This window comes from Perna viridis, chromosome 5, assembly GCF_037379345.1.
Source record: "Perna viridis isolate PV_CMFRI_1.1 ecotype Kerala chromosome 5, ASM3737934v1, whole genome shotgun sequence".
Lineage (NCBI taxonomy): Eukaryota > Metazoa > Mollusca > Bivalvia > Mytilida > Mytilidae > Perna > Perna viridis.
The window spans coordinates 21861671-21885285 of NC_142449.1; the positions used below are offsets into that span (position 1 = coordinate 21861671).

General features: G+C 34.1%; 2 protein-coding genes across 2 annotated transcripts; both read left to right on the top strand.

Annotated features, from left to right (window-relative positions):
* Positions 1 to 1284: 1284 nt before the first annotated feature.
* LOC148616507 (ectonucleotide pyrophosphatase/phosphodiesterase family member 5-like) lies at positions 1285 to 5185 on the top strand. Its single transcript, XM_088583613.1, has 3 exons — positions 1285 to 1523; positions 3952 to 4682; positions 4893 to 5185. Exons 1-3 carry the CDS (start codon positions 1313 to 1315, stop codon positions 5160 to 5162), a joined length of 1212 nt encoding a protein of 403 aa, XP_088439739.1. The 5' UTR covers positions 1285 to 1312; the 3' UTR covers positions 5163 to 5185.
* A 2487-nt stretch (positions 5186 to 7672) lies between these two features.
* On the top strand, positions 7673 to 22114 carry LOC148616508 (uncharacterized). Its single transcript, XM_088581600.1, has 2 exons — positions 7673 to 8697; positions 21294 to 22114. The coding sequence occupies exons 1-2, from the start codon at positions 7974 to 7976 to the stop codon at positions 21623 to 21625; spliced, it is 1056 nt and encodes a 351-aa protein (XP_088437726.1). The 5' UTR covers positions 7673 to 7973; the 3' UTR covers positions 21626 to 22114.
* Positions 22115 to 23615: the final 1501 nt, after the last annotated feature.

Here is a 23615-nt window from a genome sequence, read left to right on the forward strand (position 1 = left end):
TTGAAAATGAAAAAAAAATAATAAGGGAGAAAATCTATATAATAAACAGGATTATTAATTGAATAATTGAATAACCAAAATATAATCACTCGTGCAAATAACACATTAAGATTTAACTCGTGGATAGAAGTTCCGCACACCCGTTAAATCTAGGGGTTCTTCGCCCTTCGTGATCATACGTTGGTTATTCACTTTTCTTAAGTAATTATCCCATTATTGATATTCGATATTGAAAAGCAAAAATCGGTAAAGTGTAAATTTTCACACATTTCCTCACTGAAGTTAGATTGTGGTTAAATATACAATTTCACAGATTTGAATATTCATGAACTATGACTTCATCTGCGAATGGGAATCTACATTGACATTTTTTTCGTTTCAAAAGAAAGAAATTTAAATGTAGAAAAAGTCTATTTTCTTGAAAATGTGGTTTTGAAATGTTGCACATTTCTACCGGGGCACCTGTTGTCACTCCCGGTTTCTTTCGTTGCAAGTGTTTAGATTGTGTATGCAGTAATTTTTTTCTTTCTTTCTTTTTTTTATTATACTTTGTTACCTATATAGTGTATATGGATGGTCTCTGTAACCTGTTGTCACATTTCAGTCATCATCATTGGACCCTGATGTCTACAAATAATCTTTCTGTTCGATATTTATGCTGAAAATGAAAATCTGATTGGTTAATCAGATTGGTCATTTGAAAAAAGCGTATAATGGGGATAAAATATACACTGGACTTTTTAGCGCTTTTCAGGACACACAAACTTGTAGGTATAGGATTAAGAATTTATGATTGTAAAATATAGCAATATATAAATGTATTAGTAGATTTAGATGTCGAATAAACATAATATAAAAACGTTTTAACCGAAAACAAAAATAAACAAGTTGAATAATCATTGTATATGTCGTAGAGTAAGGTCATAAATTAAACCTTTCAGCACAATTTTACCGTTGTAAACAAGTATGTGTGGACCGGCAAAATTTGTATTTTTTTTTGCTATCGATACTGTATAAAAGAAAGCCGAAACTTACTTAAAGTATCGCGGCTCTTGTTGGAAGTAAACAAAGTATGACATTAACTTCTAAAAAACGATGATAATGGGATAACCAGTGATATATGAAATATACTTAAAATAATTTCGAAACTTTAGCTAAAAAAACAAGGATTTTTTAGGACTTGCTGGTAGTACGCTTACTTTAATACACAATTTCTATTACAGGTGAAAACTATTATCATTTAGACATCAACCTGTTGTTCAAATTCTTATCAGAATGACAATCTTGCTTACGAAGTATAAATTGCATTATAATGTTAAGGCTTGCTTTCATATTAATTTTGTGTAATGTCATAAAAGCCAATCAACTATTACTGGTATCTATGGATGGTTTCAGATGGGATTATTTGAAAATGTTTAATATCCCTAATTTTGCCCGATTAGCAAAAAGTGGCACAAAAACAGAATATCTGAACAACGTGTTCCCAACTGAAACGCACCCAAACCACTACTCAATCGTCACAGGTATGTACCTTTATATATTTCTTAACAAAACATTCTTTAACCTTGACCTGGCAACAAAAACAGACTAAAATATTCTTTAATAATCTAAGCTTGGAAAACTTTGATAGTTTGAAAGGTAAAAGTCATTCTATAATCAAATTTTCGAAATCTTGCATGATAACCATGGTAACGGATGGATTTCAATCACATATAGATAGTTATGACATCTGGATAGAAATGCAGTTTCTCATATTCCATTAATTGCATTTAGTAATAATTTGTCTTGTTATTGTTTGTCGCACATTGTTTTGACACAAAAGTTCCATACTTTTCCCCTGTGGAATTACCATGACTACAAATTCTGTAAAGTACTGCTCTCTCAAAGGGCTGATCAAACACTTAATTGATATGCAAGCATTTTACCGGAAAGCATTATTATATTTTGTTGAAAACAATTATGTTGTTGTGTAAATTGGTGAATAATGTAACTTTTGATATGGAAAAGGTGTGTACACTTGTTTCTAAAAGAATAATGATATTAGGAAAAAATAAACAGAGTAAATCTTTAATGAACAAATATTTTGATATTGTGATGAAATTACATTTCATATATATGTATACTCAAAAATAGTGCATTTTTATTACAAAATTCAATTTGGTGATCCGATAATGATATTCTGATCACTTTGAAATCAGTATGCTCCGCTCTTTATAATGCTATCCAAGCTAAAAGTACTTACCGTCTGCATAAAAAATGAGGACGCCATAAGCGTTAATTGTATCACATACATGTACGTTATTATCATCGGTCTAAAGTCGGTTTGTGACACTTAAGATTATAAATGACAACGGAAATGTTAAAATGAATACGCAAAGGAAAAACCCGAAGGAAGACATATTCGTTTGTTTATTCCTAAATTTCGAGAAGTGTCCCAAATAGCGACTACAAACAATTCGACGATGAGACTTATATATTCCGATAAATATTCATCTCATAGTCCTATATGTATTTCCCAAGACTCTACACATATTATGGTCCAATATATACATATACACTGCTCCGTCGGATTAAATTGATACAGGGAAGATAATGTAAACGTATAGAAGGGTCTGAAAAATTCCCAACGATGTTAGAACTGTCAAATTTGCGAAGCAAATTTTTGGTCGTTCCCTCCGCGGGACTCGAACTCGTAGCGCTATGACATCTATGGCAACACCGCCTGCACTAAGTCCAGCGCCCTAGACCACTCGGCCAGCTAGGCTATATAAAAAATATAGCTTTCGCTGGCCGGGTCATTCCTCCTCGAAGGATTAATCTAGGGCTGTAACTTAGTACACGATGTATGGTAGTACGGGACAAATCATCTAGGTGTTATTATGTAGGATAGAGGATCAAATTAATGATGCACGTCACAACAAATCTATATTATACAACGTCTCAGAATGTGACGACTCTATTCGCTACACTGCTCCATCGGATCAAATTGATACAGGGAAGATAACGTAAACTTATAGAAGGGTCTGAAAAATTCCCAACGATGTTAGAACTGTCAAATTTGCGAAGCAAATTTTTGGTCGTTCCCTCCGCGGGACTCGTAGCGCTATGACATCTATGGCAACACCGCCTGCACTAAGTCCAGCGCCCTAGACCACTCGGCCAGCTAGGCTATATAAAAATATAGCTTTCGCTGGCCGGGTCATTCCTCCTCGTAGAATTAATCTAGGTCTCTAAAGGAGTAATCAAGGGAACCAAGGTTATAGCGGTAATCAAATGAATGTAATCCAGGGACAAAGACCAGACATGGAAAACAGACATACACAACAAAGAAAATACAGTAACTAAAATCATACAAAGTAACAAAAGTAAATGAGCAACTCGGACTCCACTAAAAACTTAGTACACGATGTATGGTAGTACGGGACAGTTCATCTAGGTGTTATCATGTAAGATAGATGATCAAATTAATGATGCATGTCACAACAAATCAATATTACACAAACGTCTCAGAATGTGACGACTCTTTTCGCTACACTGCTCCATCGGATCAAATTGATACAGAGAAGATAACGTAAACTTATAGAATGGTCTGAAAAATTCCCAACGATATATATATTTTAAATCTGAGTATATCAAAGTTTCTTAAATCCAATTCCTTTTATGATACCATTGGAGTGCCGTGAACAATTTTAAGAATGTTTATTGCTTATTGCTTAGCAGTTTTTGCAAAGCTGTCTGAAGCTTGCCTATGAAGTTAGCAAGACAAAATTCTCATAAAACACGAGTGCAAAGTTTAAATTTGTCGCTAGCTTCACATTAGCAATTATTAAGTTTTAAATGGACATTTTGAAATAAATTCCTTCTTTACAACTGGATAAGACGACCCTGTAATAGAGGGTGTTTCTATACTGTATAAGTTTACGATTCCTTCCAGTATTGTACTGATTTTAGGTTTGTTCCCAGAAAGTCATGGGGTGGTTGGAAACGATATGTATGATCCGTTATTTGACGAAACATTTAATTTTTACACAACCGAAAGTAAATGGTGGGACGCTGCAGAGCCCATCTGGGTCACCCTTCGGCGAAAAGGACGTTCTTGTGGCTCAGTATCATGGCCCGGTGCAGAAGTTGAGATTCATGGGTACAGACCAAATTTATTCATACCATACAATGAAACAATAACGGATAAGTATAGAATAGATAAAGCTATTCGATGGCTTTCAGTCTGGCATTTTGATTTTGTGGCTCTATACTTTCCGCAGCCGGATATGACAGGTCATGGCTACGGTCCATTATCCCCTGAAATGCGGAAAACTGTGGAGAATTTGGACAGATCCCTTGGTTATCTTTTGTACTACTTTGACTCGTTGCATCTTTGGTCAAAAGTTAATGTTATTGTTACCAGTGATCACGGAATGACATCAGTAGATATGAAAAATTCGGTAGTTGATTTAAGTGACTATGTTGACGTTGGGCTTATCGAACGTAGTATTGGTGAAGGCCCTTACATCCATATTAAGCCAGAAGATAATAAGTTGGACGAAGTTCTAATTAGCCTCCGCCAAGCACCCCATATCACAGCATTCAAAAAAAAAGATCTACCTGAACGGTGGCATTTTAAGCACAACAGAAGAGTGTTTCCTGTTTTCTTGCTTGCAGAGGAAGGCTGGAGCATAGGATTGGTACGCCAAAATATAATTTACTTTATCGGGTTATTATGTTGTAGTTTTTAAATTTGTAATATACAAGTAAATATTTTTCAAAGATTAAGCATACGGGGAAATGAGTATTGCCAATATCAAATTACTTGATATAGATTAAGTAAGACATGTAATGTTAATTTTACTGTAAAAAAGACCACGTTTAAACAAGCTTTAACCATCTTTTTTTAGAATAGGACTGTAGCTGTTGCAATTTCGGATTCAGTAAAAGGGAATCATGGATATGACAATACGTTACCAAGCATGAAACCTATATTCTTGGCTAGTGGACCGAATATCACAGTTAACTATGAGGCTCCCATATTCCAGACTATTGACATCTATCCAATGATGTGTAAACTTCTAGGCATACAACCTCAACCTAATAATGGAAGTCTTGTTGTAACATCATCTTTCATTACTGATGACAAGCAGCAGGGTGTTAGTCACATAGTTGGGTAATAAAAAGCAATTCTTAGTATAAACGGTTTTAAAACTGTTTTAGGGTGAAATGTCTTGAAGATAGAACAAGAACAAAAGATGCAAATTTCATCAAAACAAGAAAAGTAACCATTTTAGATTTACACTTCGTTGCAGAGCACAAGGTCTACTATTTTACGCGTTATTATCCGTTTTTTATGTTGTTTTATTTTATGTGTGTTGGTTTTGTTTGGATTTTTCTTTACTAAAAGTTAGATTTTCACTCCAAAAACATCTTCACAGCACAAAAAAAAAATTACCATTCGTTGAAATCGTAGGAAGATGCTAATTCCAACAAAAAATGTTCAATATAACGTTATATTTTTCATGCCATTTTTTTCCCTTGAAATTTCTTTTCAAAAATTGCAATTTTAGTAAAAATTGATTTGTCTGCATATTCCAGGCCTGCTTCTGGTTGAAGACCAGTTTCCAAATTAAAATGAAGATACTAAACAAAAAGAAAACATTATAAAAAGAAATAAAAACTGCATTTGTACTGCATTAAAAAAATCTATTAATTGGTGTATTGAAGAACTAACTGATGGAATAGCATGGGATTTGTATTAGAATTTGCTTCTGGATTAGCTTCTATATATATAAGAATGATGTAAAATGAAGATATGTGACTTAAAGACGAAACTAAAGATATTGACACGACAAAAATAAAACAAAATTGAATGAAGAAATTACATTTATTGACACAATACCAAGACGTAAAATCGTGTGTTGCTTACCAATACACATGCTAAAAATGATGAAGAGAAAAAAACTTTTTATATACAATTGCAAAATAAAATAAGAACACTAAAACATGAAAAAAGTGAGAAAACAAAAGCAGAACCGAAAAAGAAATATAAATCATTTAAACAAATTGAATTGCAAACAAACCAGAATTAAATATTTTGTGAATGAAAGAACAATTAATTAATAAAAACCAAAATCGGTCATTTTAACAAGATATACGAATCTATGCACCGGTAGACTAAGCGTTCTCTTCTAGAAACACTCACCGAGTTGCTTATATATACGAATCGGTTCCGGGATAGCTCGTTTTTAACATACATATGTTTATAGCTCAACTGTTTCTGTAGAGAGCTTAGAGTTAGTTGAAAATGTTTTACTTCTGTAGTATTAGCAAATAAAAAGGAAACAATCGAAAAGAAATCATAGTATTCGTGTGGTTTGCAGATTTAGATTCATATTTTTCGGAGTTATTATCAGGTTCAATTGTCTGTTCTTACTCCCTTATCTATACATGTAATTCGTAAAGATCAAAGAAATATTTAGATAAACAAAAGTATTGAGAAGCTCTTAATGCTGTTAACGATTTTTAGTTTGTACTCTGTCATGCATCATTTAAGAAGTTAAGCTTAAATTGAGGTTCAAAAATCCAAAGAAACTATTAAAACGAATGTTTGTCGTCTACATAAATGCATTTAATGAAGTAAATTACTTAAGTAGCACTTTGGTGCTAATTGAATATTTGTGTCATCGATGATTTATTTGTTGCAATGGAATAGAACATTTATTTTTAAAACATAGATTTGGTTTTAATGTTCCCACATGTGAGTGTTATATCATTCATATCAAATAATTTCCTTTTTTGATCTAGAATGTTTTTGAAAAAAGAACTTCAGAAAAAATCTTATTGTAACTAATCTATTTCCGATAAAAGAATTATTTGGATATCTCATCGTCATACTCGATATTTATCATTCTTTTCCTATCTATTTTTTCATATTTCGCGGCATTTTAAACCATTTTCATATAGGAATGTGATGAAAATATTAATAATACACAAAGACATACAGTCAAACCTGTCTTAAGTGACCTTCCAAGGGAGAGTAAAATCTTCATCAGTTAAGATAGGTTGTCTTTATATACAGATTAATATTACATAGAATGCACAATAAAGGAATATCTAAATCATAGTTTTTTACACACGTTTTTTGTTGAATACAAGTGGTCGCTAATGCAGATTTGGTATTTATCATTAATAACCAATAGTATCTGTTTCAGTTTTCTTAAAATAGGTCGACATGCAGTTTGTTTGTTCATTTATTAAACATAATTACCACTGTGTTGTCAGCTTAAAACTGAACAAACTGACACATTGATACAGGAAAACATAGTACTCTTTTCAACTTAATATGGCGCATATATATTTTTTAAGTTATATTCCGCTACTATTTATTTTTGCGATTTGTACCCTGTTTAACAGGGAAACTCATTGATAAATATCAAAACAAAAGTTTATTTCATAACTTTTGGCAAGATTACACGTAGTTTACTTTCGAATGAAATGAAGACAGTGTTTAATATTATATCATTGTGTATTGTTTTGAAAATAAACAAGAGATGGACAAAATTTCCATCTCACCTGATCTACGAAATAGATATTAAATAAACAAATATTTCCTTTAAGGCTATTTGCTTCATAATATCTCAACTCATTTAAATTCTGTATCTTTAGAAACGAATAATTACTATGCGGTACTTTGAGGTAAAGTGATGTGAATCGATTGATGTGAACAGATAATCGATTAAGCAGTATCCAGTAGGATTTAATACTACTGATATTTGGAACTTACATTAGTTTTCTTATGTTGAAATTGAGATTGTGTCAATTTCCAACAGATTAAACAAAGGATTAGTCCTTACTGAACTGATTTGATATAATGGTGTGTGATAGTTAAATCATATAATGTGCAGTTTTAAAACATCTATGTTTACCATTTGATTGTTATAATCACAATTATATACTTGGAAAACAATTTGACTCGATAAAAATAAATGGCTGAGACGGAACCTTCCGCCGAACTGGTTAGTGAAATTTCAGCAGCCGAACCAGAAATAATTGGGGAACCAGAGTTTGAACCTGGCTCTCTTCCGGAAAATTTAATTTTGATTGATGACGAACATGAAGCGAAATCTTGGCCAGAACCAGAACCGGAATGGAACACTGCTTTTGGCGAATGGGGCGTGGCATGGCCTTTGCACGTGTATATCTTTGGAATATTTTATGCAGTTGCGTTTATTTTTGCATTCTTATGTGTAATGGCTATTGTTAAAACAATCAAATTGAGGAAAGGAAAATTGACATTTTCGCTCTTGATAATGGTGATTTTATTTAACGCATCAAGAGCATTATCATTATTCATAGAGCCATACTATGCATATGGCAATGTACCGTTTTTGACGGCAAGAATCATTTGGTCAATAGGCCTACCTTTCCTGACCTCATCATTCAGTCTAGTGTTTCTAGTGTTACTAGACACTACAAAAATGGACATTGGACCTCCAAAATTCCAAAAAGTTTCTATGATACTTACAATTACCGTAATTCACATTGGAATAGTAATGACTTCGGATTTTATAGTATTTTATGAAACGTCTGCAAAAGCAATGCTTGTGGTTTGTCAAGCACTTTTCATACTGTACGGGTTGGTACTGGCAATCGGTTACATGTTTGTTGGCATAAAAATGAGACAAAACAGCACAGCCGGTCGCTTACTCGGTGAGATATTTCATAAATTATTATTTTTATCTTTGATTTTGTTAGGGTATTTCTATACCTTTTTAATTTTCAGTTTTTGTTGTTGTTTTGTTTCGTTTATTTTTTTTTCGTTTTGGATCAAAAGTAGTCTTTACAGAAAAAATAGTACAAGTGCTGCAAACCGGGACCAGACTATTGCAGTGTTAACAAATGTTGATTCTTTCAATACATGTATATCCAATTTGATGGTCTTTGAAAGGAAATAGTTGGTGAAGGATGACAGTATGATGGAGAGAGATCGTTTTTGATGTTGGGAACCGATACTCTATAGTCGTCAATCAGGTCATTCAAAGCTACAAATTTAATATATAGGCACTTTTTTACATTTTTTCTCATCGTTTTCGATAGTCTCTGACTTATACTGGTCTGTTTTTAAAACACGAGCAATCTACTTCCATCTGTTGAATATTTTGAAACCATGGCTTTGTTGTTTTGTTGTTCTGGTAAAGTTTTGTTGAGTTTTATAACCGGAATTTTTATGATGTACCTCAACTCTTAGGTTTCAAATGCTGAAGTACATATTGTTGATAAAACATAGCTTTGTTGTTATTCTTGTGTATGTTGTTTTACTGGTTATCTATTTACTACTGATTATTTAGAGCATAGTGCTACATAGGTATGTATATGTAATAATATTTTTATACTTTATTCTTGGCTAAAGTTACTGACGCAGTTGTCTTTTCTTGTTTCTATTGGTTAGCAAAACAATAATTTGCTAAAATCTTTTATTTGGATTTTTTTTTTCATCTGATGGCTATCAGTTTTTTTTCGTTTTTTTTTTTTTTTTTTGGTCATTATCCAAACTGTAACAAGACTGAACTAAAGTGATGATGTGGTATATCTTTGTTTTACTTCAAAGTAGAATCGCTATTAACACGGCATGATAGTATTAAAAATGAATCAATTTGTATGCCATATTATCAATGCAAATTGTTTAAAGTCTTTAAAAAAAAACAACAAAATTTATGAATAATTTTCTTTACAATTCATTGCATTGCTGTTAGCCTTTAATTGTCTTTTCTTTCGGACAACAACAAAGTTGATAAATAATTTTCTTCGCAGTTTATTGCATTTTTCTTAGCTCTCAATAATCTTTATATGACCAGTTTTGCCAAGATTTTGCACACTAAAACCTATGGATACCGCACCATTACATTTTGTACAGTCTCCTAATTCGTACTTTTTGTACATTTCAATGAATTATATCTCCGTAAAGATGTGTAAAATCTAGATCTGTATAATTCAGCTGCCGTAGATGGTCGGCATTTTGTTTGTCTAAGTTCACCGAACAATTCAGTGGTTTTTAATGAGGTAATTGCAGTTACAATTTCTGTTCTACTAGATGAAGGGATGCATTTTAAAAAAATATTCTTAATATTTGCTTCCTTCTAAAATAAAGACCTGTTCAAGGGATCCGTGGATGTTCAGATAGTCTTTCACTCTGTTTATTTTTGTCGTTATATATCATTTTGCAATAAGAGGTTAAATTTTAAAAAAGACGAGTCTACAATTGCACTGCATGCCACATAAACCGAGAAATCTTGACTAAGCCATCCCTGCAATGATGTTTAATTTGTATGAAATTTCTCAAGTAATAATTAATGAACAATCCTGCGTGGCATTATTTAGCTAATTGTTTCTTTTGGTAAGGTCTGGATTAAGTTTGTAGTATAGTTAACTTTGCTAAAGCTACAGCGCACATATAACAGGCAATTGTCCAAGTTGGAAGCAGAAAGGACTAAACCATAGGATCGGATTTCCTTTAAGGGATCCAAAAGAAAAACATGAAAAAATGCTAAATGAATAAAGAGTAATCAAGGGACCAAGGTTATAGCGGTAATCAAAAGAATGTAATCCAGGGACAAAGACCAGACATGGAAAACAGACATACACAACAAAGAATATGAAGTAACTAAAATCATACATACAAAGTAACAAAAGTAAATGAGCAAATCGGACTCCACTGAAAACTGGGAGCATGAACCAGGTGCACCGGTAGGGTAAGCGTCATCTGTTTTTCTAGAAACACCCGCCGAGTTGCTCATAAAAAATCAAGTTCGGGATAGACAAATGAGGAAAAGAAAAGACCCGTTGAATAAATCAGTTTTTCATGGTGCAGATGGCACACCAGAAGCCTATTTGTTAGAGTTCTAGCGCGATACAAAAAGTTTGTGTAGTTTCGGCAAAATCTGTCATAGCGTATGAGTTGTGATATGAACACTCCATACGCAGGTGCTGAAGGGATTTTGCCACGGATGAAAGGAAAGTTGACAATTCTGGATGAAAAGTCATCACGTTTGTCGTAAAGTTTGGTCAATAGTTTTCCTTTACCATCGATTTCTAAGTGTAGGTCAAGATATGAGGCTGACTTCACACTGTCTGTAGTATCCTTTATCTCAAGTTCTTTGGGGTAGATGCGATGTATCAAATCTCCGAAATTAGGATTGTTTAAAGATAATACGTCATCTATATAGCGGAAACTGAGATCAAATATCTAGCCAAACGATATTCTTTCTTTCGGATCAGATCAGCTATGAAGTCAGCCTCATAAGAGTGAAGGAATATGTCAGCAAGTAAAGGAGCACAAGTTGTCCCTAATGGAATGCCGACCGTTTGTTGAAAAACACGTCCACCAAACTGGACAAATATGTTGTCGATTAAAAATTCCAGCATTTTGTAAACATCATTGGAATTATTTCTTACAAAGTATGAGGAATCTCTACCAAGAACTATATATTTGTATCTAGGTGTACCATCTTTTTTGGAAAAACAACGATGTATAATGTTTTAAGTCGAGATTCTAACTGAGTATGGGGAATAGAAGTATACAGTGTTGAAAAATCATAGGTTTGAATGCTATTATATTCAGATAATAGTCTTGATTTGATAGTCTCCAAAAGATCTTTCAGGATCCACATTGAATTAATACCACTACGGGAGTGTTGTGGTAAGACTGCAGACCCTCTTTGACAGTTGTGAGTATAGAAGTTATAAGTTTTGAAAGAGGTTTGGTGGTGCATTTTGCAGATCCAGCTATGAAACGTTGTTTGTATGGATTCTTGTGGAGTTTAGGAATCCAGTACATAGACGGTAAATCACAATCACCGTCCTTGGTAGAGAGACCAAAAAAGGATAGCACAGATTTATGCTTTTCTACAATCTCTTCTTTGGAGAATGTGGTAGCAGTATAGGTCTTATCACTGCTATTATTTTAAAACGTTTTGCAAAAACAATGTTGTTTTGGGCTTTGTCTGCTGGTACGACAACATACCTTTCATGTATAGTAGACAATGTTTTTGCTACATCGGGTCTTTGAAAACTGATGTAGACTTGGCACTCATTGACCTACTTAAAACTTTCATTCGTTTCAAAATTAAAGACCCCACGGCCTTGAACCATTCTAACAGAGAATCAATGTCTTCTTGTTCTCGTTTTATCTATTTTCTTGCATAGTCCTCGACGGCATCTGTAAGAACTTTAACGTTATAATTCCAATTTATGGAGCGTGGTTCACGGTACTTGGGACCTTTAGAAAGAATATTACGCAGAGATTCGTAACGACGTGACCAGAAGGACCATATTTGAATGGAGAGTTTTTGCAAGAACATTCAGGTGGTTTAGCCTTGAAGTCCTCAATCTCGAGGTTCTGCAATAACCTTTTATAATTGAAAATTTTCGATGCAATGGGTGAAGTATAGGAATATGAAATAATTGGTATGGATTTGTCTTTGAAATATGGGGGAATTTTGTTGGTAAAGTTTTTGTGATGGAGAATGTTAGCCAAATTAATTACATCTATACCTTAGTTGACAAAAGGTGGTGGAAGAAATGATTGTTTTTTCTTCATCTTGACTTTTCACACAAACTGGTTTAAAGAGTCTGTGGAAACCAATATCCAAAATGATGGCAACAAGTCTGTATAAAGGTGAGGTGGGCCCAGAAACAGGAGTGTCAAGACTTGTTTTGTAAAGGGAGTCTATTAGAGTGAGAGGTATAGTTTAGTTCTAATGTGATGAAGTCCAACAGGTTTTTGTATGAAGGGAAGGAGACCATTTATGGAGATATCATGTAACTAACGTGACGTATGATGGCCATGACTCCTTTCCCGTCTTGGAGTTTTGTCAAATAAATTCATCACATTTATGCTATTGTTATATTGGCTTGAAAGGTTTCCTATACTTCTGATGTTGTCCTTGCATCCGTAAGGTATTGCCGTACCTAGTCTGCATATCCAGTACTCCTCTCTTTCTCTACGATAGTTTTTACTTAGAACGAGACTGTTCGTAGGATGGTATTTTTTTCTAAAATACGAACTTTTATAGAGAGGATTGAATGATCTTGTTGATTAAAGTGTTGATAAACTGTCGGGAATTTGGTGGTGTTAATTCCCGAACGATGACGGCACATTCTTTTATTTAATCGTTCTTGCGTTTCTCCGACATATACTAAACCACATAAGTTGCATTCTAGTCCATATATTACGTTTGTTGATTTGCAATTTAATTCATCGTGACTTCTTGTATGGAAGGTTTTGTTTGTAAAAAGCTACTACAAAACAAAACATCTTTGGGGAAAGAGTGTACTTGAAATCATAAAGGAAAAGTAGTCATTCTGGAGAGGATTTATCCAAATTAAAAGGTTTCTTTCATTGTTTTAAATTTGTATGAGGCTATTTTAATATCGTACATGTATTGATTCGGTGTATTAAATTTGTATATTGATTCCCGTTATTTCCTTATGTCCCTTTTTATAATGATCAATATATTACCCCGTTGCGGTTGACTTTTACGGTATTCCTACTCGTCTTCTTCATTGAACGACGAGGAAATCATCATACCACAGGGCAGGCTACAGCCAATCCTAAAACAGCATTATACACAGGCACAGCGAAAGAGTTGTTCCTATATACTCAAATAACAAAGACATACAGAGGCCAGAAATTCCTGACTTGGGACAGGCGCAAACATGTGGCGGGGTTAAAGTATACTTCTCCTTTAAAATCTGGCCAATGCGCAAAAATATTACACAATTAATAATACCTAAAAATCAGTTCAAAAAAGTCTGAGTCCCTTCTTACAACGGAAATAAAGAAACTGAATATAAACACATGTGTACAAACTAAGGACTGCTAGCAGTTAACTGACATGCCAACTCCAGACCAGTTTAAACTTACAAAAAGTTATGTCCCCTTCATATGTAAAGTTAATCCCAATTCTTCCCATGCGGGATTGAGAATCATGGTACATCATAAATCATGCAGTAAGGACATAACCCATGTCATGCCAAAACCTGCTTTAAAAATATAAATTTCTACATAGACCATATCAGCGAATCAATGTTAATACCGAATGTGTTATCTTTAACAACAATATCATAACTATATCCATTACAAATGCGCCTGCTCAACGGTTTAGTTAACCAATTGGGTAAGTATCGAGCTTTCCGTGATTTGTGTAGAATATTACAATAAAACAAAGGATGAGAGATACTCGCACGTATTAATCCTACATCAGTATTTGAGAGCGAGTTCTTTGTAACGGTTTAAAAATGTTGTGATTTTTTGTTTGGAAAGGTCTTTACTCATTCTAGCCATAAATTATGATTCGCAACAGTACAGAAAGAGGTCCGCGATAAGTGGAGCACAATCGGTCCTGATGGGAATTCCAATTACTTGACGATAAACGGTTTCACAAAAGCGTACGAAAATGTTGACTAACAGAAATTAAAGTTCTGTAAACATATCAAAAGAAGTCCAATTACCGTAGTTTTTCTATTTTTTTATGTTTTTCGTTACTAAAGAATGACCTAGAAGGACAAATATATTCACATCCTTATTTATTAAGTCACCATTTGATAAGATATGTGAATTTTTGTTTTATGAGATTGTGTGGAAATGTAGTGTATAAAGTTAATGCATGCAACCTAAAAAATTATCATTAATAACGGCTTAAGGAATCGAATTTTTCTTTTTGTTGATATTTCAATATTTCCAATGACATTCAATAGGGCTTTTTTTTATTTACACTACCAATTTTGTTTTCGAGTTTCTGCTGTTCGTTTAACAGGAGTTATTTTTGTATTTTCAGATCAGTCTATCGAAAGTCCTTCGTTCGTAATAATTGACATTTTTTAAGCATTGTCGTGCTTCCGCTTGTTCATTAATCGTAACCATGACCTTCCTGATTCACGCACTTAGTTCCACCATGGTATGTTATTATTTTCAATTTTTTTGTAGTTTTATGAATTTTTTGCTGAATTTCGTCATTTCTGAGAAAATAGTTAGGCATTTGATTGAAATTGTATTTTTTTGTTTTTTTATCTATTTGTTCCGAAATTATGTAATGCGTTGTATTGAAATAATAACAATAAGTAGTCCGGTATTTTGTCCGTTATAAATCAATTTCGTTCGTGAGGCTGGTCATTGATTTTACTTTAAAGTTTGCTGTCGATTCTATTTTCTCATTAGATATGCAGATATATTCTACAACGGATTTTCCATTTGTTGATAGACACTTAGTAAGTGAAATCGTTGTCTTGGAATCTGCCATTCAGGATAGCAAGATTTGTGTCGCATAATCTATAACGTTTCTTAGCTAAACTTGTTCAACAAGTTCGATTTATTCTGTGCTTACGTGCTTACATGTCGTCACAAATAAAAACGTTTTCCTTTTGTCGATAACAATAAAAGTCTGAAAATATACATTTAGCATCAACTTGTTTACAAGTATCGATGGGTGTAAAGTAACGTACTGCCTCACAGACCAAAATTTATGCCTTTGCTGAAAATTCAAGTAACAGAAAACCGTCTGCATAATCGACCTTTACTTTTTTATGCAGTTAACTCAATCCTTATAAAGATAGCTCACTACATATTTTCATTAGTATATGTAAGCTGTCTCTTTAGGTACAGCGGCAAATTTTAGCCAGACTACTTACACAAATGCCAAGTTTATTTTGTTGCTTACGTTCCGACAAATGCCAGTAGCATTTTATTTAATACATGTGCTGATAGTTTACAAATCAAAATGTCATATGGTACGCAGTCAAATGCATTAGAGGGTACTCCTTGAAACACGTGTACAGCAAATCGCTGCTGATGACAGGTTACTCCTTGAAACACGTGTACAGCATATCGAAATTTGCAATATCATGCGATTGGTATTTTTGTATTTATTGAAGTCATCACTTCACAAGTTTTATGGTTGTCATCATGAACTCGTGGATCGTTACAGTGTATCCATCTGCACAGTGAAACTAATTTGTTCAACGTGTCCTAGTTTTCCTTTCCTCGTTCGTCTACCCCGGACTTCACTTTTTTTGAGCAACTCGGAGGGTGTTTCTAGAAAAGCAGACGACGCATACCCTACCGGTACACCTGGTGCATGCTCTCAGTTTTTAGTGGAGTCCGAGTTGCTCATTTACTTTTGTCACTTTGATGATTATTTTAGTTACATGTAACTTATGTTCTTTGTTGCGTTTGTCTGTTTTTCATATCTGGTCTTTGTCACTGAATGACATTATTTTGATTTTCGCTAGAATCTTAGTTCCCTTCATTACTCTTAGGATAGCCGCAGCATGTTCTTTATTATCAAAGAGTAATCAAGGGAACCAAGGTTATAGCGGTAATCAAAATAATGTAATCCAGGGACCAGACACGGAAAAACAGACAAACACAACAAAGAACATAGAGTAACTAAAATCATACATACAAAGTAATAAAAGTCATGTTTCCAGTCATCTAATAATCCTATTAATAACAAAGTTGTACGGCGCCCATGGCCTTATTATCAATGGCATGCTTCCAGTCATCTGATATTCTTAACGAAGTTGTACGGCGCCGATGGCCTTATTATCAATGGCATGCTTCCAGTCATCTGATATTCTTAACAAAGTTGTACGGCGCCTATGGCCTTATTATCAATGGCATGCTTCCAGTCATCTGATATTCTTAACGAAGTTGTACGGCGCCTATGGCCTTATTATCAATGGCATGCTTCCAGTCATCTGATATTCTTAACGAAGTTGTACGGCGCCTATGGCCTTATTATCAATGGCATGCTTCCAGTCATCTGATATTCTTAACGAAGTTGTACGGCGCCTATGGCCTTATTATCAATGGCATGCTTCCAGTCATCTGATATTCTTAACGAAGTTGTACGGCGCCTATGGCCTTATTATCAATGGCATGCTTCCAATCATCTGATATTCTTAACAAAGTTGTACGGCGCCTATGGCCTTATTATCAATGGCATGCTTCCAGTCATCTGATATTCTTAACAAAGTTGTACGGCGCCTATGGCCTTATTATCAATGGCATGCTTCCAGTCATCTGATATTCTTAACGAAGTTGTACGGCGCCTATGGCCTTATTATCAATGGCATGCTTCCAGTCATCTGATATTCTTAACGAAGTTGTACGGCGCCTATGGCCTTATTATCAATGGCATGCTTCCAGTCATCTGATATTCTTAACGAAGTTGTACGGCGCCTATGGCCTTATTATCAATGGCATGCTTCCAGTCATCTGATATTCTTAATAAAGTTGTATAGCGCCCATGGCCTTTACAAAATGCACAAAATGCACATAAAAATGTAGATAATTGTTTGGACAATACTTTTTTTATCAAATATATTACATGGAATTGGTAAAATACTAACATGTCTATAATTACTCTTGGTGAACAGGTAATTTTCTTATATAAAGATGTGACCTAGGATTCCTTTATCCTATCTGGAAAATCTGTTGTTGTAAGTTTGGTAATTGTTGGAACAAATGAACTTTGACCATATTTCATTAGTTTGACTGATACTTTGTCAACTCATGTTGCCCTGTTAAATCACTAATATTGTTAGCGACGTTTTGCACTCGTAATTTCAGTACTTTACATTAGCATAATTGTATATTACTACTCCACATCGGTGCCGTGTTTACCCTTATAGCTTCGTAGTTCTAGCTTCAAACGAGATCAAAATATACCTCTTAAATATCATACAAATGTGTTCTACGTGTGTATTTTGCTTTTATGAGAATGGGACGGTTACATTAAAAGATGAAATATTCGGTTAGCATGGAACATTACGCACTTTCCGATTCAGACAAAGGGGCTCGTAACAATTTACTGTATAGGGCATATACATTATCAGGGCCCCGGCATCTATATATGGCCATTGTCAGTTTAATCTAGTTCCTAGTAACCAGTTGTTTTGATTAAAAACATTAGGGTCATCACTCATCATTCTTGGTTACTACATGATCGTTCTCTTGTAGTATTATTTTACATGTGTGCCTTTTGATTTTTAGAAAAATGGTTTCATTTTTTTCCAAAATCGGTCGGTTTACAGCCTACAATACATCTCTCTTGAAACTTAATATTTTCTGATTTCTTCCTAATTTTATTCATTAGGTTTCTTTTTCACTTATATTTTTCCCATTTTTTCCGAATTATTATTGTTATTTTATATATATATCTATTTCTTTCATTTGAACATGTTGGTCAAAGACACTACATATTTCTGATTCATATGTTTCATAGGCCTGGTTTACTACTTGTGTTTTTATAGTCTCTACGTGTATACAAGAAGGAAAAATTGGTTGTATTTAAGACAGGTCTGTTGTCCTTTTCACAAAAAATCGTAAGTGTAAAATTAGTCGTAAGTAATGACGTCATGGTCAGTCACAGTATTGTGACGGTATAACTTCCGATTAGTTTTACTCTTACGATTTTTTTGTGAAAGTGTTGTCTGAATTTTATGACTCTGTATTTACATTTCTAAAGCTTCTATATTTTATTTTATTTTTTTTTTGTTTTTCACTCGAGGTTGTTATATTATTTATAACACTCCCTCAGAAGCAACAGTCCGGTGATGCATGCAAGTCATTCCATTCGGACACATTATTCTGGTCGACTCTGAGTCAGTACTTCGTACTAAGACAGATGTTAAATAATTGATTGAACACTTTACACCGGAAATTTAAACTTTTAAGAAGAACTCAGCACTCCATTATTACTGAAAATTAAGTCTTTCCGATTTTCCTATAATTGTCCTCCATTTGATGATCTGTTTATGTAGAAATCATGAATGTCACATTCGGTTATGACAATGGCATTAAATGACCATTTGTTCTGTAGGAAAGCCTTTTCCGTAAATTAGACTGAGAATGTTAACAGGAGGAGAAAGGGTATTGTTCGTTTATAATGTTGCTTCTGAATAAACATATTCTAGAAGGTGAAGGAGCTGGTGAACATGGTTCGATGTAAATAAATCCCAGATTTAACTTTAAATATGTATTTAATTACCATCCCCTCAATTCTTAACATAAGGAGGTGTCCTGCACTTTATTGAAATAAACAAACAAGTCATAAGAGTAAGATTGCGATATAGTCTTTGAGATAGAAGTAATGGACATGTACAAATCAAATTCGCTGTGAGGGGAGAGGTTACTTTCAACTTTTGGGCAGGGATGTGCAAATTTCACTCTGATAATGATTGTTTTTTTTTGTTTTTTTTTTATTAAACCTTGATTAACTTACGGGTCTCGCACGGTCGATGTAAGTGGTTATTAAACCAACTGATGTTGGTGACAGAGCCCAGCCTGCGGGATTCGGTCAGAGAATGTCTTACTAGCGGCTAGGCTGCTGCGTTGACGCTTTGGTCTGCTCCCCGCGTGGGTCTGAAAGCGTCTTGGAGGTTTGCCATCTGAAGAGTACCATCTGTAATTCTGGAAGAGGTATCAGTTTTGATATGCGTTCAAACATATAACCTACCCTGTAATTATATCAGCGACTAATAAAAGAATGATATTTTTATGATACAACGAGAATAGGTATGGTGTATATGTTAAAGTAACAACAACCCCACCGAGATGAAAATGCCAGCCCAAGGCCACCAATTGGTCTTCAATGAACGTCGAGGAAACCCTCATACCACGCGGCATATTGCAGCTGGCCCCAAAATATCAGTATACACAGGTACATAAAAAGTTGCCCCTATTCTAGACACCATGAAGTGGCCATGGGAGTTATTAGCTCTGGTGTTTAAGTTTCATATGTATTATAGAGTTATTTTTGTCTGTTAAGTGATATATGGCAACACCAATTTCCTTCTATTTTGGTGAAAATTGTTTTCTGCTAATGAACATTTTATGGGTCAATATTATATTTTATATTGCAGTTTGCTGCATTGTTGTATATTGACTTATAAACCATATGCAAATTTATATAACTGTTGTTGAAAGATACATTCAACTTTATATATCTCAAAAAATTATACCTATATTTTTGACACACTCTGTACTGTGATATATAGCAAATTATTCCCATCCGAGTCAATTTGACAGTTCTTAATTTCACAATTACATAAAATAGGACAAAATGTGAATTGTTTTCTGCTTTTAAAATGCGGATGACACTTCAATGAATTGAATAGATAAGCATGGATTTTAAAAGGTTGTCAAGACGATCTTGAACTCCTTACAAAAGACAACAAATGACAAACAACACAAGCAAGACAAACTTCTAAACTCAAGAACCATGCAGAAAAGAATTGCTCAAGATCACAAACAAGAAAAACAAAAAATATTAAAATAGTTTCTAGAAACAGCACCCCATACACAGGAAAATTTGCGCCATATGTCCTCATATGTTTTAAAACATATGCTTAGGATCGATATTTAAATTTGTGTTTTTGTGCATGTTAATACTTAAAATCGTTTCCAAATTTAAAAAATAAAAAAAAAAACATACTCTACATATAAACTCATAAGGAAACATATAGATATAATATGATATGCATAACATATTTTTCATGAATTTATTTGTCCGAAACATGTTTGTCATGTTGGTCCATAACAAATGAAAAACATGCTTTTCGTGTGCTTTAGAAAACATTTCAAGTTAATCAAGGATATCCAAGAAATTGAGCCCCGTGCAGGTCCGGGTATCAAAAGAATAGACCTGCAGCAGCGCTAAGGTTGTCGTAAAAGACGACTAAATAGTGCTCAGAAATCTATTCGGGGGCTAGACGCTCTGCCCACACAGCAACTGGGTTGTGCCCCAGGTGGTGGAATGTGGTACCCCTGGCGTGTTACATGCTGGGGTTGTCAGGCTGTAATACGGAAAACTTGACCGAATATCATAGTGGTGCACCGTGCTGGGAAAGATGCCACGTTCCTCGCACGTTAAAGAACCCTGCTGTGGTATTCGATAGGAGTGAGAACCTTTGCGCTCCGCCACAGGAGTCTAAATTGCCTGACCCTACCCATACCTCCCTTTTTCTGGTGGCAATTAATCTAAATTTGTCGGCCCTGTTGCCCTTGTGTCCCATCCCTTTTTCATTTCATCATTATCATCATTTCATGTTCATTTTGTCACCAATTTCATGTTCATCACCTGAATATAGCTGAAATATTGCTGCTCGGGCGTTAAACCCCAACAATCAACCAACCAATCAATCAATCCGAGAAATTGACACCAATTATGACATCTAAAAATATTTGTTCTATATTTTTACCTTAAAAAGATGAAGAAAATCAAGTTATACTTTTTCATTTATTTTAGATTCAAGTGTCATCACCAGACTCGTCGTCTTATGCTTTGTGTCGTCGGTGACGTCGGCGGCGGTGGTAGCCACACACCTGTACGGTGCTGTGGGTGTGTTTGGGATTAGCGAGACCACTGTAGATCCTTGGCCTTGGTGGATTCTACAAACGTTCATTCGAGCTGAGGAATTAGTATCAATGTGTGTTGTTTTGACAATAGCAATGAACTCGGAACAACTTAAAGAACAGTTTAATCGCCTCTGTAGGAGAAAGGATAAAGTGCAACAAATTTCAATAAAGCAAGAGCCAGTCAATGGCAGCGTTACACAGGTTGAATCATTTTCAAGTTAGAGAACTCTACAATAATTGCACAATAATTAATTTTTGAAAAGATCAGAGTACTGACCAATCAACATAAAATGTACTCGACACATCTTCTCAAATGTTAAGGCAACTATATTTAGTGCATTTTCTTATTTTTCCGTTCGAATAAATCTGCTGCTTAGTTGAAAAGCATATATCTGACAAGAATTTATAAATGAACTTAAATTTTCAAGACGTACAATATTTCGACGGAATGACTTCGTGGACTACAGAGATCATATTTTGCATGACATTACACTTTTAAAAATATTTTTGGACTTTCCTTGTAATGATGAAAAAATGCTTCGCGAAGTAATACTTGCTAGTAAATTTTAGGCATTAACAATAAAAATTATACCAATATTATGAAAAAAAACATCTTATAAAATCTTATTGCTATATGAAATGGTTTGTGAATCTTTAATTGGTTTCATAAATGTGAAAATATCAGAATTATACAGTGTCTACAAACATGCTATCTTGCCTGTTGAATTTTCTGAAATAAAGCATATCAAATTTGTTATTCGTTATTCCATATTAATCGTTTGAAAGTTTGTGAAAATTCAGATTTTTCAAGTATGTTCTGACAAATAATTAACAGCTACAATGTCATTAATGGTTCATGATCGTTAACATCCCCCATCAGGATCAAGCTGTATTATTTGACAATCATGATAGATGATTTTGTTTCCTTTATTAATCTCTTCTACTGCGGAGTTCTGAAAATGCATTGAAGCCATGCTACACATCAACATAATTGGAACAATTCTTAAGTCGATACTCCTACCTAATGGATTATTTTGTATGGAAAATTTATTGTTTTTCCGACGCAGTGGGTATAGTTTCGCTTTTTACCATTTGACCTTGAGACGCTCTTGTATGGAAACGCGTCACCTGATCGCAATTCTTTTTCCCGATTGGCCAAATACTGATAACTTAGTGGCGTTAAAAATAACTGTATCGAAAATTTGAAATTACATTCGAAAAAACTGTATCGAACATTTGCAATTGCGTGCCATTTGTTATTTTCTTGAAAGAAATGTAGAAACTTAGAAGTAAATTTTTACTGCGTCGGCTATCTTTTTTTAAAGACAGTACTTGTTTTACATACGGTCTTAGAATGACAAATTATTTAGTCAATGTTTTCAAGATTATAAGATAAACTGTTATACAGTACCTCAAACCTAGTTCAAACGTTTTCGCACGACATCGTATTTCATTAAATTTTTTTTTAGAATAATTAAAAAAAAACTTTGCAATAATTTTCAGTTATGCTTAGCAATTTGACTTGACTCTCAGAAAGGCAATCTAAGGCTTGTGTACGCGGAGACACTGCCTCTTAGAAAATGTACTGCATGAACGACACCTATCCGAAACTTTTCAAACGAAATAAAATGCTTTGATGGGCGTCGAGTGATACAACGTCTGATGAGGCTGAAAGTGATCAAGAAAGGATAAGGTACAATAAGAGCCATACTTGGCCCCCTAATTTAAGACAAAAATACGGACAAAAATGCTAATTTGCACCGTTCAATGCTTTATTACATTGCTTTACAATGGTTTAAATTTTCACAATTACATCATTTGTCAGTTTTATGGAAGCCTAAAATCTGCCAAAAAACAACAAAATAGGGGGAAGACCATTTTCAATGCAGTGCATGTTATTTTCACACCTCTCCAATAACATGACCCAGATCTGCACTCCTATCAAAGTTGCATTTAGAAATCATTAACAATAACTTTGGATCAAGTTGGTGGAAGCACTCAAAAATGGGAAAAAAATGCAAAAAAAAGCCCAATTTTGGCAAATTAGATAGAAATTTGAAAATTTCCATATTTGGAATATCACATTTTCAATCATTGAAAGATGAAATGCTTCTAAATGTGGTTGAATATGCTATTCATTTAACATTCTTGTATTTTGTAATGTCATTCTGATGTTTTGAATATTACAGCTTATGTATTTTTTCATCTCAAT

What these genes read in the sequence shown, in the direction of transcription:
- LOC148616507 (XM_088583613.1), top strand. Translation starts at nt 1,313, where the DNA reads ATGTTAAGGCTTGCTTTCATATTAATTTTGTGTAATGTCATAAAAGCC. An exon ending in CCACTACTCAATCGTCACAG is followed by an intron (nt 1,524 to 3,951) that starts GTATGTACCTTT and finishes TACTGATTTTAG; the next exon opens with GTTTGTTCCCAGAAAGTCAT. An exon ending in AAGGCTGGAGCATAGGATTG is followed by an intron (nt 4,683 to 4,892) that starts GTACGCCAAAAT and finishes ATCTTTTTTTAG; the next exon opens with AATAGGACTGTAGCTGTTGC.
- LOC148616508 (XM_088581600.1), top strand. Translation starts at nt 7,974, where the DNA reads ATGGCTGAGACGGAACCTTCCGCCGAACTGGTTAGTGAAATTTCAGCA. An exon ending in CACAGCCGGTCGCTTACTCG is followed by an intron (nt 8,698 to 21,293) that starts GTGAGATATTTC and finishes CATTTATTTTAG; the next exon opens with ATTCAAGTGTCATCACCAGA.